Source organism: Pelodiscus sinensis, chromosome 2 (genome assembly GCF_052426305.1).
Source record: "Pelodiscus sinensis isolate ZL-2025 chromosome 2, ASM5242630v1, whole genome shotgun sequence".
NCBI lineage: Eukaryota > Metazoa > Chordata > Testudines > Trionychidae > Pelodiscus > Pelodiscus sinensis.
The window spans coordinates 21,869,753-21,888,341 of NC_143053.1; the positions used below are offsets into that span (position 1 = coordinate 21,869,753).

At 43.2% G+C, this 18,589-nt stretch overlaps 1 protein-coding gene across 3 annotated transcripts in view; it reads right to left on the reverse strand.

Annotated features, from left to right (window-relative positions):
* Window positions 1–2,094: 2,094 nt before the first annotated feature.
* ZHX2 (zinc fingers and homeoboxes 2) overlaps window positions 2,095–18,589 on the reverse strand; it is a 114,194-nt gene continuing 97,699 nt past the window's right edge. For all 3 annotated transcript variants that reach the window (XM_075920173.2, XM_075920175.2, XM_075920174.2), the window contains 2 exons: window positions 9,857–12,541; window positions 2,095–3,998 (listed from right to left, as the gene is read on the reverse strand). In XM_075920173.2, the coding sequence (XP_075776288.2) occupies window positions 9,861–12,359 (2,499 nt within the window). In that variant the 5' untranslated portion in view covers window positions 12,360–12,541 and the 3' untranslated portion in view covers window positions 2,095–3,998; window positions 9,857–9,860. The remainder of the gene's footprint in view (window positions 3,999–9,856; window positions 12,542–18,589) is intronic.

Here is an 18,589-nt window from a genome sequence, read left to right on the forward strand (position 1 = left end):
GAAATAGCTTATTTCAAAATAAGGTGTCTACACACAAAATGCATTTTGAAATAGCATTTTGCTATTTCGAAATAGCCCGTCCACACTAAGTGGACTCTGAATCGCATTTAAGGCTGGTCAGAACCAGTTCCAGCAGGGCATCAGGTCAGGACTTACTGGCTATGTCTACACTGGCATGATCTTGCGCAATAACTCTTTTGCTGAAGATTTTTTGTGCAAAAACTCTTCCAGAAGAGAGTGCGTTTGCGCAAGAGATGTGCTTTTGCACAAAAGCAGCCATGCCAGTGTAGATGCTCTCTTGCATAAGAAAGCTCTGATGGCCATTTTAACCATAGGGCTTTCTTGCGCAAGAAATTCATATTGCCTGTCTACACTGGCCTCTTGCGCAAGAACAGTTGTGCAAGAGGGCTTATTCCTGAGCGGGTGCATCATAGTTCTTGTGCAAGAAGCACTGATTTCACACATTAGAACTTTAGTGTTCTTGCGCAAGAACTCCCCACCAGTGTAGACAGGCAGAATGTTTTTGTGCAAAAGCGGCCGTTTTGGCGCAAGATCACGCCAATGTAGACACAGCCTCAGGCAGAAGCCTCACACAGTGGCTATCTGAGGTCTGTGCTTAAAGGGACCCCCCCCCCAGACAGCCAGTTTTCAGGTTTCCCTGCTTGCTTGTCTACCTCGATGAGGGACAGCAAAGCACTTTGTCTCTACGTGCTCTGGTTGCCCTGACTCAGGACACCACAGCACTCTGCAACAAGGAGCCAAAGCTGCCCCATGGCACTCTGGTGCTTCTCTTGGATGCATTGCTGTGAGCCTGGCTGCACTTTCTGCAGGCTGCCATCTGGGAGGTCCATCGGGGGACTGTCAGTATCCAGAAGGCCCTGTGGGAGAGCTTCCACCCTGAGGAGCAGTAAAAGCCTCCCTGGTCTGCCCCACAGGGGGCTTGTGCCTCATTCCCCCCTCACGTCCTTCCACTTACCCTTCCCTAACCCCCCTTCCTGAAGTCAAATAAAATACACTATTTTCATGAACATAAACTCTCTTTATTTAACAAAACTGGGGAGAGGGGAGGGAATGAAACTCTGGTGAGACCGGGGAAAGGAGGCAGGAGAGGGGAGAAGAGAGGGTAGGAGAGGGTAGGGGAAAGAAAGAGGAAGAAGGGGGAGGGGAAGCTCAGGGCTCAGGGTTGGGGGTCTCGCCGGACCAACTTGATTGTCAGGAGAACCTGCTCCTGGGTTCGCACGTGGCCTTTGGTGGCCAGGCTGGCAGCTATCCTGCCATAGACGGCCACGTTCCTTTGTCTAGTGCAGAGATCCAGGACGTTGGGAGCATCCCCCCCAAACCTGAACAAGGTCCATGATCTCCACCCTGGACCAGGAAGGTGTCCACCTTCTCCAGGCCCTGGCAGGCTTCTGGGAGCTGGCAGACTGCTCCTGGGGAGCAGTGGAGGGCTGGCTGCCAGTGGCTTGCTGGCTCATGTTTTGGGGCCACTGGGTCAGGGGCAGTGACTGCTGGCTCTGGGCTGGCAGGCTTGGAGCTGGCACAAGCACTGTGGCCAGAGTCAACCCCTTTAAGGGCTCCGGGGGGGGGGGGGGGGGGGGGGGGGGTAGGGGGGAAGGAGAGAAGTGTTCTTGTTTGAGACTGGAGTGGCTACCAGGGCACCCTGGGAAGGCTGGAGGCCCCCTATTTGGAAATAAGTGTCTACACTGCACTTATTTTGAAATAGCTATTTCAAATTTGGCATTATTCCTTGTAGAATGAGGTTTACCACATTTGAAATAAGCGCTCCGCTATTTCGAATTTATTTCAAAATAGCAGTTTGGCTGTGTAGACGCTAGGAAAGTTATTTCAAAGTAAGGGCTGTTATTTCGAAATAACTTTGCTGTGTAGACATACCCTTTGATAGTAACTACTTAGGGTATGTCTACACTGCCACCCTAGTTCGAACTAGGGTGGCTAATGTAGGCAATCGAAGTTGCAAATGAAGCCTGGGATTTAAATATCCCGGGCTTCATTTGCATCTTGCCCGGCGCCGCCATTTTTAAATCCCCCTTGTGCGGACTCCGGGCCCGCGGCTACACACGGCACGGAGTAGGTAGTTTGAATTAGGCTCTCTAATTTGAACTACCGTTACACCTCATTCAGAGTCCGCACTAAGGGGGATTTAAAAATGGCGGCACCCGGCAAGATGCAAATGAAGCCCGGGATATTTAAATCCCAGAGTTCATTTGCAACTTCGATTGCCTTCATTAACCTCCCTAGTTCGAAATAGGGTGGCAGTGTAGACATACCCAAACAGTGCAAAATGGCAATTGAAAGTATCAGCGTCCTACCAGAAAAACAGAACCATTAGCAGTAGAAACTAATTTTGCTTATAATTTCCAGCCTAGCTGTGTGCAATTCATCTCTAATATGCCATTGCTGCAGTATCTATGAGCTCAAAAATACCCACTGGAGTCAATGTAAATTTTGGCATTGACTGCAAAGGGAGCAAGTAAGCTCTAAGGCAAGTTGCTATAGAAAGACTACACTGCACAATCTTTACTCTCACATTAGTTAATTTACACATTTAGCTCACCAACAGCAAAGTAAGCATTGAACAAACTAGACAAATGCAAACAAAGGGAAAATGGAATTTACTTCTCAAACCATGCGTCCCTTTCAACAATGAACTAAACAACCTTGTTATAAGAAAGCTAGCTTTAAGTGGCTCCATTTAAACCTCAGTTACTCCAGCGCCATTGAGATGGCTACTCTTAAAGATGGCTAGTCACAACTAATAGGACATTTAGGCCCCATTCACTGCAGAGATTTAAAAATAAAGGAAGGAAAAAGTTACAAAATGTTGTCTTTGTTTTATTGAGTTACAACAAATGAGCAACAAGTTAGAAAAGTTGATTTTATTTCAATTCCCTAGAATTATTTTTGTGCAATGTACTAAAATATGGATAAGTCTCCAAAAGACATCTAGTCAGATTGCAACATTTTCACCAGTTCTCTTTCATGCGTGCTTGTTCATACTAAAAATAAAAGGTTAGGGTTATTTGTAAAAAGTGCACTCAGGAATCTAGAACTCATCTAACAATTTAGTGGCAAGGGTTAAAGAGAAATCCATGTTGTGCACAACAACATCTAAAGCTGAAGGGCAGACAAAAATATAGTCCATCTTTGTACCGACTAAAGAAATAAAAACAAGTTCATTTATGAAGAATCTTCATTTCCCCATTGTCACCCCTTCTTGGGGATGTAATGCATGTAAAAAAGAAACAAAAGGTGCTCAAATAAGACAGAGACATGCTATTAAGGTCTTCAGAGGTCTGTTGCTCTAGTTGGTATTTGCAGGTTGGGTAAGGGTAAGATACAGCAGTTGGAAAGGAGATTTGCCCTTCCATAGCACAGAAATGCGGAGAGTTAAATAGTTTAGCCAATAGCGGGCAAGTTTTTTTTTTTTTAATAAAGAAAGCTGAATAAGCAACAATACCACAAACCCCTTGATGCATCTGGCAGGCTTAAATGTAAACCATCATTATGGGGAGAGGGAGAATCCAGAATCAGCTAGTGATGCACCACATTGAAAAGAGTCCGAATTTTTAATATTTTAAAACTGAAGCAGATATAGTGGTTACTAATTCTAAAAACAAAAGAACTCCAAACTTTGCAACAGTATGATCTGATAATTAACTTGCACCAATGAAAAAGGTAACAAAATTCCCACATTGTACAAATCCGTTCCAGTAGAGGAAGAAGGTGAGAGGAAGGGAAAGTAGGGAGAAACTTATGTACAATGACCCTTTCTTCTTTAATGCAGTAGTAGCACTTTGGCACTATGAATAACTCGGTCATCAATGCTCCATGCTATTTTTCACTGTGCCTCTGCAAGCGTGGTTTGACTCAGAGCCGCAACTCATTAGTTATCTTGTCCCAAGTAGGAAAACAGACGGTTATCCTATTTTCAGAGACAGATTTCCTCCTTGATTATCACAACAGCATGACTGGCATCCCTACAAAAAGAGAGAGAGAGAGAGAGAGAGAGAGAAATATTTGATTTTTTAATAGATGAGCAGACATTAGCCCTGTCTAAGTACCTTCACATTTTTAGTGATATGTTTTTATATTAACTGTACTTTGAGGCCTTTTGAAGAGCGTGCCAGAGTTTTTCAATTTACAGAACATTTAAGAGATATAGATTTCTATTGCTAACATAAAACGGACCTGATTCTGCAGTGAATCTGTATGATTTAGCAGGGCCTGATTCTTCACTGCTTGTCCCTTTTGTAGCCAATGATGCTTCTGTGAAGTGGGTATAATATTCCACTATTATTCTGCACAGGTGTCAATGATTACACAAAGTGCCAGGTAGTGAAGTATCAGGCCTTTCCGTGTTACATAGTTTCAGGGCTACCCACGCTTGCTGGCTTTTCTGTGGTTTATTGGCTCCAGCTATAGGGCCGAAGCCCCGAGTGCCAGGAGCTCCCCTCCCCGACTGTGATGCTGAAGCCCTGAGCACTGGGAGCTCCTCTCCCCCACCACCGCTGCAAGGAAATATGGGATAATATACTTGTTTTTTTTTAAAGTTAGGATGTCGGAAGGAAGGCTTAAATAAGAGACTGTCCTGGTAAAAACGGGACAGATGGTCACCCTAACTATACTAAAAGACACCCCGAGTTCTCATGGCATTGTGGATGGGAATGTACTGGACCAGTTTACAATAGAGGTTTGTTTTCAAATATGAAAATTAGTGAAATGGTGAGTCTGGATGAAAGTGCAAACATCTGTTTACTCTGAACTGAGGTTGAGTAGTGGCTAATAGGCAGAGTTTTCAAAACCTATTGTACACCATTGTGTGAAAGCATGTTTAAAAACGTTGTGCTAGTCATTCATTACAGACCTTTTGCTAACATTGCTAATTAGTCTGTTATTTTCTGTTATTCATCATTCAGGACACAGGGCAAACCAGGCTATTAATGTGAAATGCTGCACATGCATTTGTGGTAAAAAATTTCCCAGGCCCGTTTGTCTTTGTTCAGCAAAACTCCCATTGAAATCATTGGGAATTTGCAATTGTTGTATTAGGCCGAGTTGTTTCATCTCTTTAGATTAAAGATTTACATCCTGCTTCTGAGAAGCACTGAGTGCCAAAAGCCCCACTGAGTGCAGAGGGAGTTGTAAATACTCAGCATCTCAGGATCAAATCCACGGAGCATTCTCAACCATGTTGGGTTCACCCAGCCTTTTCTGAGGTCAGTCTCGATTTTAGCAGGAACAGGATCAAGCACTTGGGGCAGTCCTTATCCCAATAGGCAATGATATCAAAAGCAGATGACTTTTAGGTTATAGCCCTAAATCACTAAAGAACTGAAAACTTGAATAAAAATGGAGGAAAACCCCAATACTGCAACTATCATTTTACCAAACCAATCACCCAGCTAGGACCAGGCCAGGCTATGTGACAGGCTGAGTGTGTTCAACTTTCTCATTGAAGTTGAAGCTGAGGGAGCCAGCAGACACCATGAAGTACAGGGTCTGAATGCACAGAGTGATTTTGCACATTTGGCAAACAGTCAGAAACTTCTTGGATGCACTTCCCAGGTTGCCTTTGGTAAATTTCTGCAAAGCACCACTCTGTGCCAGACTCATTTGCAAAGCAAAGAACACTGTGGCACACCTCTGCAGTGAGGGAGTGGATAAAACTGTGGTGGAGAAGTGGATTGCCTAGAACAAAGAAGGCACATGGAAGCATATCAGCAGAGGAGGAATAAGAGCCTCATAGTGGATGGAAACAGCTCTAAATAGGATGCCAACTGCCAGAAAAGGAAGAAACCACATCTTTGTACTGGTGGTCTTTGAAAGTAAAAAGCCTGCTTTGGACTGGAGAAACACTGATCTTAGGTCCGCCCCAGAGGGAGACAGCAGTGTGAAGGAAACCAGGGATAATTACTAACTTTGGTGGCAGTATCTCTTCCCATTCCCATATCTGCCCACATTTTTGTGATTTATTTAATTTAGGACCAAATTCTGCTTGTCCCTCAGGTACCACACCAATATAAACATGATGCAAATCATATCAGAATTAGACCCACAGACATCACTGTGAGTAGGATTTAGGGCCTCATTTGTGGCAAAGCTCCTTCAACAATCATTGTCTTCAATGCACCTGGCAGGAGTGAATCCTTAGCTCCTAAACTGTAATCTCTCTAAAAATACATACAGGTATTGCAATCCTATGCTATATGATCTGAGTGTTGTACCACTGCAGTCAGTGTTGAGTTTGTCGGTATAGAATCAAGCCATAATAACAGGCCTTTTTATATTCTGTATCTGACCAAAATCATTCTGTTCTGACCAAACTCTGATCATACTGAATAGAAGCATGTTCACTATACAAATAGCTACTAATAATTTAAGGACCTACTAAAATTACATTTATCCATTAAAAACAACCTAAGACATTTGTGAAATATTTTTCAATTTTTATGGAAACTTGACATGAACTGTGAAGACAACAGAAGTATCAAAGATAAATGCTGAAAACATTTAAAGTAACACTAGGAGTGCATTTCTAAAATGCTATTGAATTAACATAAAAAAATCACTAATTTTCAATTGATGTGCTAGGTACAAGAAAAACAACTAAGAATATAGAATCTAATTTCTGTAGGTTTCAAAGTTCATAAACATTACTCAGTCCCAAATTTAACTAGATTTACCTCGTTTTAAATGTAATTGCATCTAATCACATTAGGAAAAGAAGGTCTCTCATTATTTAAAAAATGATCAAAGTCATCTACTATTATTAACTACCCTCAGTCAATCCTTTAATCGGTTTGGACTCTAATAATAATAGTCTACCTAGCAAGAATCCTCCTCTGCTTTCACTAAATACGGTATTAATCTTCACTTTGGCTACATGTACACTGTAGAGCTATTTTGGGATTTCAATAGATTTTGTTCCACGAAGGAAAATCCAACGTACGTACTTCCAGTGATTTTGAGTTACTGTGGATTTACATTGCTTTAAACCAAGAAAAGAATCTGGTCTAGTATTAGGTGCCTTAGGACCACAATTTAGATTTAATGTTTTTAAACAACTTGTACAAAACTTGATAAGAAGAGGGGTCATAGATTTTTAAAAATGAAGAAAATTAGAACAGTCGGTCTTGCAGCAAAAGTGAACAACTATTTTCTTTTCCTTCCAATTTGAAATCATTCATAATGTTTTTGGCAGATGTTTTAATACAGTATCTCTGTGTTCTCCCAGTAACTTGCAGTTATATTTCAGGGGCTGCCAGAGCCAGAAGAGTATAAGCAGCATGCTACTTTTAGGCAAACATACCAACAGATAACGCCAAGCATGTCAGAACCTCACATTCTGCCACTAGAGGGCATGGCCTCACATTGTGACTACTGAAGTGATATTAGATTTGTATGAAGGAAAAAAAAATAAAGGCTTCAGGCTTTTATCCAGCACTAAGGCCATTGTGCTAAGAAATGAATATATTAACAGAGGGTAAAGTCTTAATTTTTTGAATAATCTAATAGGTGAAAGTCCTATTAACTCAAACCATTACATGATAGAATCACTGTTCCTTAAAACGTATGTTTATTTTACTAGCCTTCATATAAAAATTCCTTGTAAAAAAGATAAAATAGTTGAAATTTAATAGATGTTCAAATATGTGTTATATTTTTAAAAAAGTCTCTGAACACATCACTTCAAGAATATCTTTGCATGCAAAAGATGTTGCCACGGTGTACCAATGTTACCAGCACTACTGCAATTACTCGCATCAGTGCATCCAATATTGCTGCAGTAGTAGTGGGCACTAAAAATACAGACAACTGCATTTGCACTGTTGCAATTAGTTCTTCCAGCACAGTCCCACAATGTACCTGCAGCTCCTTTAGTGATGACTGTATGCAATATGCATCCTCTCATATGCCTAGGATCATTTTCTTGCTATAAGCTACTGCAGTCTCTGAAAATGCAATGTGTGATTATTTTAAATATGGTGCATTGCATGCAATCCTAATGCCTTTTTAGTTTAAAAATATTTTTGCCATTCTCATGCTAATTTTACAAAATGTTAGTTTAAAAAAATCTATATAGTTTTCAAAATGGTTGGTTGTTACATCTTCAGATTATCACCAGCAGATGTGTGTGTGTGTGATGCACAAGGGACTTTTGGAAACAGGCTTTATGTAGACTGCTGAAGATTGTGCACTAAGCCAAGACGGGTAGCTTGCAGTTGTTCAGTTCAACTGAACAATACAATTCTCTAGTGTACACAAGGCTAAATGTCAGTCATAGCCTTGAATCTTCTGGGTTTGCTAAAAATTACAATGTATTTCAATGGAAAATTGTTACTAATTTCCAGAACAGATATTATTTAACAATGCATTTCTAATACATGTTACTTTTTCTAATGGACTAAGGAGAGGATAGTTAAAGGAGATGCCATGTAACAGATTTTGATCTCAGTTACAGCAGGGTAAATCTGGAGTAATTTCAATGAATTCAAGAACTCTTTCAAGTCTGTTAAGTCAATGGAGTTATTCCAGACATACATTTGTATAACTGAGATCAGAAACTCATTCCACGTTTTCCAACCACCCTTGTGCACTTTGGCAGATCTTAAAAATATTCTTAGCAAAGCTCCTGCAGTTCACTGTTACGCCAAGTCTCTTATGAAGAAAAACTGCTAACCCATACTCAGGCTGGAGTGATTTCTGCGCTTCCAGAATAGTGTGTGCACCCCCATGCCTCTGTGTTGTTTATCATTAGAAAGGTCCCCTCATCCGCAGGGGAAAGAGAGCTCATTTGCACAAGCCATTTCTGTTCCCACTTGGCTTGACATTTGGTTACTTGCTGTGGCAAGTAACAAAAGAATATTTTTGCACTGGGCCCAAGCATCAACTCAACCTCTTCTCTGAGCAGGGCAGACTGCTGCGAAGCCAAGATCCATGCTGACCTGTTGCAAAAATAGTCATGGCCTCTATTCATTGGAGATCATCATTATGTGAGCAACATGGACATTAGTAACTATGGTTACCTACTTTTCCTTTGCATGGCTTCATTGGCATGCTTTATGTCAGGCTCTAAAGAGGTTATGTGAGGTCAATTAAAGGCAGAGTGTTTCAGCTTAATGAGTGGTTCTGAGCATCCTTCCTTATCTAGCATATGACAAACACCAACACAACAAACAAAGAAAAAGTTCCCAGTTCCTCCCATATTGAACATTTAGGCTACGTCTAGACTACACTTCTCTGTCGCCAGAGAGATGTAGATTAGGCATGTTGAAATTGCTAATGAAGCCAGGATTTAAATATCCTGCGCTTCATTAGCATAAACATGGCCACCGCTTTTTTTTCAAAACGGAGCTTTTTTGGAAAAAAAACAAAAACAACCCAGCAGTCTAGACACAGATCTGTCGAAAATAAACCCTTTTTTGACAGATCCTGTAATCCTCATTCTTTAATTACAGGAATACAGGTTCTGTCGAAAAAGGGTTTATTTTCGACAGATCCACATCTAGACTGCTGTTTTTTCCCCGAAAAAGCTCCATTTTGAAAAAAAAAGTGGCAGCCATGTTTATGCTAATGCAGCGCGGGATATTTAAATCCCAGCTTCATTAGCAATTTCGACTTGTCTAATCTACATCTCTCTGGCGACAGAGAGGCATAGTCTACACACAGCCTTAGTTTAATATACTTAAGACAAGGCAGCTCCCTTGTGCTCAAAAATCCAGTAGACACACAGTATGCATCAGGAACGTAATCCTGGGATTTAAATTGAAAAGGGGCTATTGACATTGGGGAGGACTGAGGCTAGGTCAGATTAACAGGGTAGTGGTAGCGTTACCTGTCTAAATATGGGAATTGTCTCCAGATACACTTTCAGAATCAAAATCTGCTAACTCAGCTTGGCCTTCCGGTGCAGTTTGACTCCAGCTGTCTGTACAGTCCGAGACAGCATCATCATCCTCTACTGTCACCTCTACCCAGCTCACATCTCCAGCATCCTCATTTTCTTCACTCCCATGGCCGTCTTGGCTATTGCATTCCAATCTGTCCTCAGTTTGATTCCCTAAGAAAGAGTCTTTTGGTGGTTCATAGTCTCTTGTTGACCTCATGAATAGTTTGTCCACATTCTCTTCATTCAACTTTTTATGATGCTGAGACACCTGGTCACAGTTCTTTGGACTCTCATTTTGTTGAGAGTCATTTTTCTGGTTTTGCTCATTATGACCATCAACAACATACTCCTGTTGGTACCGGGCAGTCCATTTTAATGTCCCAGTTCTTAGGGAGGATCTACTCTCCTTGAACCAGCGGACTATGTCGGTTCTTGTAAGCCCAGTTTGAGCTGCTAACTGATCATACTCTTGGGGTGATGGCCACTGGGTTCTTGCAAAGGTGCTCTTCAGTAGGTGAATCTGTTCTTGGTTTTTTTTGTTAAATGCTGCGGAGGATTCAGCTCCAGACAAAGAACTGGGTAGCTGGGAGCTGCTCAGCAACTCAGTCTGGCTTACTGTACCATTATGGAGTCCCTTGTCCATATTTTTTTTGTTGGATCCCATAGAGTCTAAGACAGCTTGTTCCATGCTATCCCTTAACTTCCTCCTCTCAGAGAACCAGGAATCAACCTCTCTTCTACTCAGTTTGGTTTCCACCCTAAGCCTGTCCAATTCTCCTTGGGTTGGAAAAGAGCTTCTAAGAAAACTTTCTTCAAGAATCCTAAGTTGTGTGTGTGTTTTCTCTTTAAACCTGTGGGGCGTGAAATCTGCATATGTATGGTACGTACGCCCGTGCCGCACAGCTGCAAGGGCTAACTGATCTTTTGCTATGGATTCACTAGTGATGTGAACAATACCTCTTTGACTTCTGTATCTGTGATCGCTAAACCACTTCTTGATCTCACTTCTGGAGAGACCAGTTACTTCTATTAGCCTGTAGATTTCTGCATTGTCAGGAAATTGGCTCATGATAAAACTAGCTTTTAGTTCTGCTATCTGTTCCTTGGTTTTTTTTCGGTCGTTTGTTGGAGTCAGAGGTGCGGCATTCAGCTTGGGTGACACCTCAGGTACATGAACAACATGTGGACGCTTGACTTCTGGGGCACCTGATAAGGTCTGCATTGTCCGTTTCTGCCCTTGATTAGCAGCAACAGCAAGTGTAATTGGTGAGCAAGAAACTGTTGATCCATTTGACACTTGAGTTAAAACCAGGCCCGTCTGGCCAAGTATCTGGCAAGGCAAAGCTGTCTGGATAATTGGCTGTGGCATTTTTGCAGGTGTCAGATGAGCTGGCAGAACAGTTATGGTCTGGGGTACTGACTGGATGGTTCCATTAAACATCTTCTTTCTTGCCTCTTCGACCTCTTCTGGAGACCAGCTTATTCCGTGTTTCAAACGCTGGGTAGCAAACCAGATCCGGATTTGCTCCTCTGGATGTTTAGATGCTGCTGTCAACCAGGACAGCTCTGCCTGTGTTGGGTAAGGGAATTTATTAAAGGAGTTGATCATGGTTGCATTAGTGTCCAGTGCACAGTTGTATTTGGTACTGTTCAGAGGGACCGGGACCTTGGGAACAAGGTTGATATTTGGTGGCAGCTGTACAGAGGGCATAACATGAGCCAATACATCATGAAGAAGGTCAGCTCCATTGATACAAGCAATAGATTCAGTGGTTTCTGTAATCACACGGGGGAGGGTCCCATCCACATGGTTTTCCATACCTCCTTCTTCTGTCTTTTTGGGACCCTTCTTGGTCTCCACTTTAGGCTTTCCCTGTTTCATGAGCAGGGTTTTACTTACATTGATCTCACCATGAAGGGTTTCATCAAACTCTGCATTTTCTAGTCCACTGTTTGTGACAGTGACAACACTGTTTGTTGTCTCAATGGATTGCTCTAGCACAGTTTGATTATTGCGTTTGATTAGCTTCAATTTAAAATTGTTCTCTCCTGGGTGATATTTTGTGTTGTGATCAGACAAGGAATCATATTTTTTGGTTGTAAAGTTACATTCTGCACACACGTAGAGGGGGTTGAGGATTACGTTTGGGTGCTGTGTGTCAACATGCTCCGTAAATTCATTTAGGTTTTGTGTTGAATAAGGACAGTATTTACATTCATAGCCACCTTGGAGTTTCTTGGATTGATTCTCAACTGGAGCTTTACCATCCACCACTTCACATTCTTTGACAGAACTGTCTGTATCAGCAGCCCAGCCATCTTTAGAATCCTGCTGTGGAGTGCCTGTACCCTTTTCTTTTTGGGCTTCTCCATCCTCAGGAACAGCCTGCTCCGTTAGCTCAGGTGTTCGCAGCATACATGGAGTTGTTGACTTTCTTTTGCTAGCCATAGCACCTATTATGATGTGCAACTGTTTCGGACGGTGACGCTCTTTTGGGGGAACAAACCCAAAGAAGCTCTTAGTGGCTTTGATTTTCCTTGAATGTTATGGCCTGGTATGTTTCCAAAAGAGTTTCATTGCCATCTGTGATTGTCAGCTCCAACTGCCACACATACTGGGCTGCATGATACCTGCAAAAGAAGACACACAGGTACATATACAATTAGATTCTTATTTAGAACGAATGTTTAAAAAGTCACCCCCCAAGACACATGCATATAGGATTCAATCCTGGAGAATGCTGAGCACTTTCTTTTCCTAATACTAGGCAGATGGACAAGAAAACACTGGTTTACTTCGTGAGTCACCAAGCATGAGAACATCTAATATTCTTTTCCCAATGAATTCAGAGGCAGGACCAGAGTGACAAAGAACAAAGGGAAAGAGCATCTCAGAATGAAATTCATTAAAGGTAGAAAATGGAACAGAAATGAAGATGATCAGACATAATGTTTAAGATGCATAAGAAAGCCAACATATTTAGTTGTATAAAGGAGAAGACACACAGTATTTGGTATATATGGTTGTGACTATTTTCTTCCACTATTTGATCTGAGGAAGTGGGTCTGGCCCACGAAAGCTCATTATCTAATAAACCATTTTGTTAGTCTCTAAAGTGCTACATAGTCCTGTATTTTGTTTCAGTATTTACAGATGTCTCTTTCTTTAGAAGCTACATCTTCTATCACCATTATTTTTAAGTCTGCAGCAAGGAGAAGGGGAGCAGGAGCCACTGCTGGGGGAGCCGGCTTAAAAACCAGTTCCCCCCGGATCCTCTCCGAGGGAGACAAAGACATAGTGGAGGGACCGGACGTGAGCTGGGAATCAGCTGTCCCCCCTCTCACTCCTCTTCCTTTTAAATGTAGTAAGAGCCTGGCAGTTCTTAATACAGTACATTTAAAAAGCAGAGGTGTAGCATCTGGGATGGAGGCGCAAGCTGGGACAGCTGATTCCTGGCTCGCGCTTGGTCCCCACTCTGTGCCTCTTACTTTTACATGTATTAAGAGCCTAGTGGCTCTTAATACATTTAAAAGGCAGAGCTGCAGCAACTCTGCAGTTTCCCCCTTATCAACTAATCAAGTAGTTGATGGAAATTCTATCGACTACCCGATTAGCTGATTAACACATCTAGTGCAGAGCCTTTCAGAGACACCGGACGAATCTAAATTGAATAAATGATATTAAATTCCATAGCAGTTTTAACTGGAGACAGTGTTCTCCTGTCCAGTCCTACTTTGCACTATTAAGCATCTCTGGCATTCCAGCCCAAAGGTGGCTTCATTTCAAGGTGGGTGAAGTGATTCCCTATATTTTGCAGTGTGGAGCACTTGGGCATGAAAGCCTCTTACTGAATGTGAGTTGTTAAAATGATACAGCTAAAGTATGGAGGAAAACCCGGCTGAAATTGCTGTTTGTTACATAACAGATGGCTTAACATACATGCATCTATGCTGTCTTGGTCACAGTCTGCTTCTTCTTATCATCTTTTATTAGTATGGCCGGCTCTATTTCGCATGCTATCTGAGACCATGCTTTGGTATCCTGGGGAAGTATGTGCATTTGTCCCCAGTTCAGCAAAGTACTGATGCATGTGCATAAGTCCCATTGGCTTCAATGGAAACTAAGCACATCTTTATGTGCTTTAATGAATAGGGAAGGGACTATTTCACATGCTTCAGGTTAAGCATGTGCTAAAATGCTTTGCTGAATCAGGGCTATTATGTTCCATTTCCCTCTAAGCTGAGAGCATTGTACACCAGAAAGGACAACGCTATCCATTTTCCCCAGCCTTGTGGTGTCTGAAATGGTACATCAAGGAACTATACATCTGGACTGACACATGTAAGATTTCGCCTTTTGTTTGAAGACTTCACACAACGGGGCAGAATTCAGGATGCACAGCATTTGTATGCATTATGATACATATATTAATTACATGGTCACATACTATTTTTACTACAGGATGCTGTCTGTGTTGAGCATCACCGGTAGCAACAGTTATTTTGTGGAAGTAAAAAGGGCTCACGTATTTTCATGACCATTGTGCCTAAACCTGCTCATAGCTGAGTTAGATGCTGCAGTGGTGAAATCTTTTACCACCACTGGTGGACCTGAGAGATTTAGAATAGTGCTGGGTAGGGGTGGGGGGAGGGGTTTCACAACCATCTCTCTTCATCTCCCCCTTCGTATGTGGCAGACTATTCCATCAAAAAGAGCAAATTCAAATTTGTCCATTGAAGAAACAAATTTTTACACTGCAGTGACCACAGTCAGTTTATTAATAGATTATAAAGCCATGAAACCAATCTGATCTGTGGTACAACAAGCCATGGAAATTCCCTGAAATAATTCCTCTTATATGTTTAAATTTCCATAATATGGTAAAATCCAGACATTACACAATGGAATACAATTGCAGACACTTTTTATAATTATTTCCAAGCTTCTATTATTCTTGTTCTAAAATACAGATTAAAGGGAGAGGGAAGAGAGAAAAAGAGGCCATTTTGGTTTTTAGACATCTCGCTTTCTTATTTTTGCTTCACTACTCTGAAATAACAATGCCACCTAGTACCTCAATCATCGATCTTAAAGTGCATTACCCCTGCATTATTATTATCCCCATTTTACATATGGTAAAACATACACAGAAAGGTGAAGTGACTTTCCCAAGGTCTCTGAGCAGGCCAATAGCAGAGAAAGGAATAGAACCTAGATCTCCCAATTCCCAGTCCAGTGCTCTATTCACTAGGCCACAGTGCATCCCTAAGATGATGATTTATTTTATTTTGTTTTATTTTTGCTAGAAAAACCCTGAGGTAAAACCAGACTAGAAGAGAATCAAGGAGGCATCAAAGCCAAAACAACTTATTAAACGTGTGCGTAGGTGTCAACTCTGTGGGTGCTCTGGGGCTGGAGCACCCGTAGGGAAAAATTAGTACATATTGGCAACCAAGCTCCCCTTCTGTTGCCTGCCTCCTTGCACCTCCCTTTGCTGTGAAATGGCTGTTTGGCAGCGTTTGGGACATGCTGGGAGGGAGAGGGAGGATCCTGCAGGAATGCAGCATGATCAAGGGAAGGGACTTGGGGTGAGGGACTGGCTGGGGACAGAGCAGGCATGGGAAGAGGCAGACCAGGGGTTTGGGGGAAGTGGTGAAGTGGATGCAGGGCAGAGACAGAGCAGGGGCAAGAAGAGTCAGGATGGGGCAGGGTCTTGGGCGAGGGGTGGGGTGGGAGGAGTAGGAGGAGTAGCAGGGAGTGAGGGGAAGGGGTGGAGTGGGGCCAGGATGGGAGTCAAGCACCAGGTGGCTAGGGGAAATCAGTGTCTATGAGTGTGTGCTTGTGAGGATACTCAGATAGAGTGGAGAAGCTGAGATCCACAATGCTGGGTACATTATAAATAGCTACGTGGACAGATGGGCAGATAGATGTAGGAGAAAGCAAGACATTGTTCCAGTTAAGATTGTGATGATTATGGCTAAAAATTGTACACGGTTCAACTTGGGCTTCATCTCAAACAGCTCCCACACAAAAAAATGTGGAAGGTCTTTTTCTTCCTTTGAACTACTGTTTGTAAATTTTTTGTTAAAAATTAGTTGTTCCACTCAAAACCATTATGACCCTATGTGCAAATTAAAGACAAACCGTTTGCTTCTCATTAGGGATTTGTAAAAAGTTATCTCCATTTTGAATATAAGTGTCTATTTTCAGGAAAAGAGCCTTGGATATTCTCCCCAGTCCCTGATATCAGCGAGATCTTTGTGATGGCAGAGTGAACCACCTTGACCTTTATGTGAAATGGCCTGCCTGCAAAAGGAGGAAAAATAGGGCACAAGTCTCCACAGCCCCTGGAGATGTATCTCAAACCAGCTGATGCATACACTGCCTTTTGCTGTCAGGGTGAGGAAAACATCTCTCCAGCATTTGACCTCCTCGATGGGATGTCTGCCAAAGTGCAGTGGTGTTCTGAATTCAGACGTTCATGGCGCCTGCCCCTCTGATACCTTGCCTCACGTCTCATTTGTGATAAGTTAATATAAAGTTGTTAGGAAGCCCCCTCTGGCCCTGAAGCTACCAGTCAGTTCTCATACGAAATGAGGACCACATATGCCAAATCTCAAAGAATCACACCTTATGAATTTGGAGGGGCTGCCACATCTAATTTAATAGCTTTTTACAGGCAATGTCAGAGAAAATAACAGAAGTGTCTCAGAGCTTTCCAATAGAAGCATATTGTTAGGACATCAAAGCCCTCAAAAGATGGCTTTTAGCTTCGTCGGGTCTTCTGACAGAGTTGTTAAATGATTCTGCCTCTGCTCCTCTGAAGTGGGAGTCTCACAGATTCTCTTGTGCTTAAAATATAACTAAATCAACAGCAGCAGCAGAATTCCAACTTACTAGCACGGAGACTCTCTCACCTTTTTCTTTCTGAGGCCCCTCCCCCCACAAAAGCTCCACAGCCCACAATACAGGAAACCCCTGACTTGTGACATGATTGCTTTCTGGGGAAGCGTCACAAGATGGGGGCGTCGTGACTCGAGCCCTCATTTACGATAGGTGCCGTGCGCCGTCATAAATGCGGGCTGAGGATGTAAGTCAGGGGTTTTCGGCCCCTTCTGCACTTACAAAAATGGTTGTAAGTGCGGGGGGTCAGAACATGTCGGGGGTTTCCTGTAACGTATTCTACATATAAAAGTCAGGGGTGGCATTAGAAGTTAATGAGTAGGGCAGCAGCCTGAGGCACCATGACATAGGGGGTTCCCACAAAGCTACATTGCTTAGGCTTTGGCTTCAGCCCTGGGTAATAGGGATCAGAGCCTTGGGCTTCAATCCCTTGTGGTGGGGCATCAGCTTTCTAGCCGAGGCCCTTGACTCTTGAGTCTAATGTGGTCCCTGCTTGATGGCCCCCCTCTTGAAATCTACTTGCAGCTTCCTCAGGCAGGGGCGGGTAATGATTTTCTCAGGGGAGCCACTTAACCGATAAGCAAAAGCGTATAGGTTAATGCTATAGACTACGCGCATTTCCCTCTCTCCCTGCCAGTTTTTAGTAGGCTGGCCAGCAGCCTGGCTCAGTCCTGGCTTGCAAGGGATTCGGGGACCTACCCCTGCTGTGACTCTGCATTTAAAGTGTTTTAAGAGCGGGACAGGTGGGCAGCCTGACTCAGTCCTGGCTCACGCTGGGTCTGGGACCTACCCTCGTTTCAGCTCTGCATTTCAAGTGTATTAAGAGTCGGGAGGGCAGGCATCTCAGTTCTCGCACACTCTGGGTCCAGCAGCTCAGACCTCCCGAGACAGGGGTTGCTGCCACCCCCTCTTTCTCAGAAGCAGCAGCACAGGGCAACAGGCAGCCAGTTTGTGAGAGAAGCTGGATTTTAAACTGTCGCCCCTTGCCGACCAGCTCCCACCTGGCACCCTGCGCTACTGCCTCTCATACAGTGGCTGCTGGCTCCACCCCCAGGGACTATAGAATAGTCGACTAAGCGATATAATGAGGTTACTCAACTATTCAATTAACCGATATTTAACATCCCTACTCACAAGCCGACTCCACCCACCATCCCCAGAAGGGGTGGAGGGTGGAGTGGAAGGGGCGAGGCTGGGGACTAGCCTCCCTCCAAAGTTCTCTGGGGTCAGAGGTTTTGAATTAAAAACACAGAAAAGGGCTCCTGGCCCCACTGCTATCATGTTGCTTGGCAGCCGCTGGCGTTGCTGCAGCTATTAAAAAAACTCAGAGCTCCAGGTCCTGCCGCGGTAGCGCTGCTACCAGGGGCCATTTAAATAAGATCGGTCTGCCTAAGCCACCATCTGGAAATTCGATGGCAAGGGAAGCAGGATAAAAATAGAAAGTGGCCCGAATTAGGGTTGCCAGATGGTTTCAGCAAAAATACTGGACACACAGGAAATTACATCACAATCTACATTACATCTTATTTAGAGAATACCAGACATTTATATTTTCTCAATTTGTTTCCCAACAGTAAGCTCAAATACTGGACTGTCCCGTTCAAAACCGGACACCTGGCAACCCTAGGCCTGATGCAGTCTGCAGGCCGGATCAAAGTGTTTGGTGGGCTGGATGTGGCCCCTAGGCCGCATCTTGTCCAGCCCTGTCCTCGGCGTTCCTAGACCCTGGTTGACAACCGTTGTGCAGGGGCTAGCATGAGTACACTGTACCTACA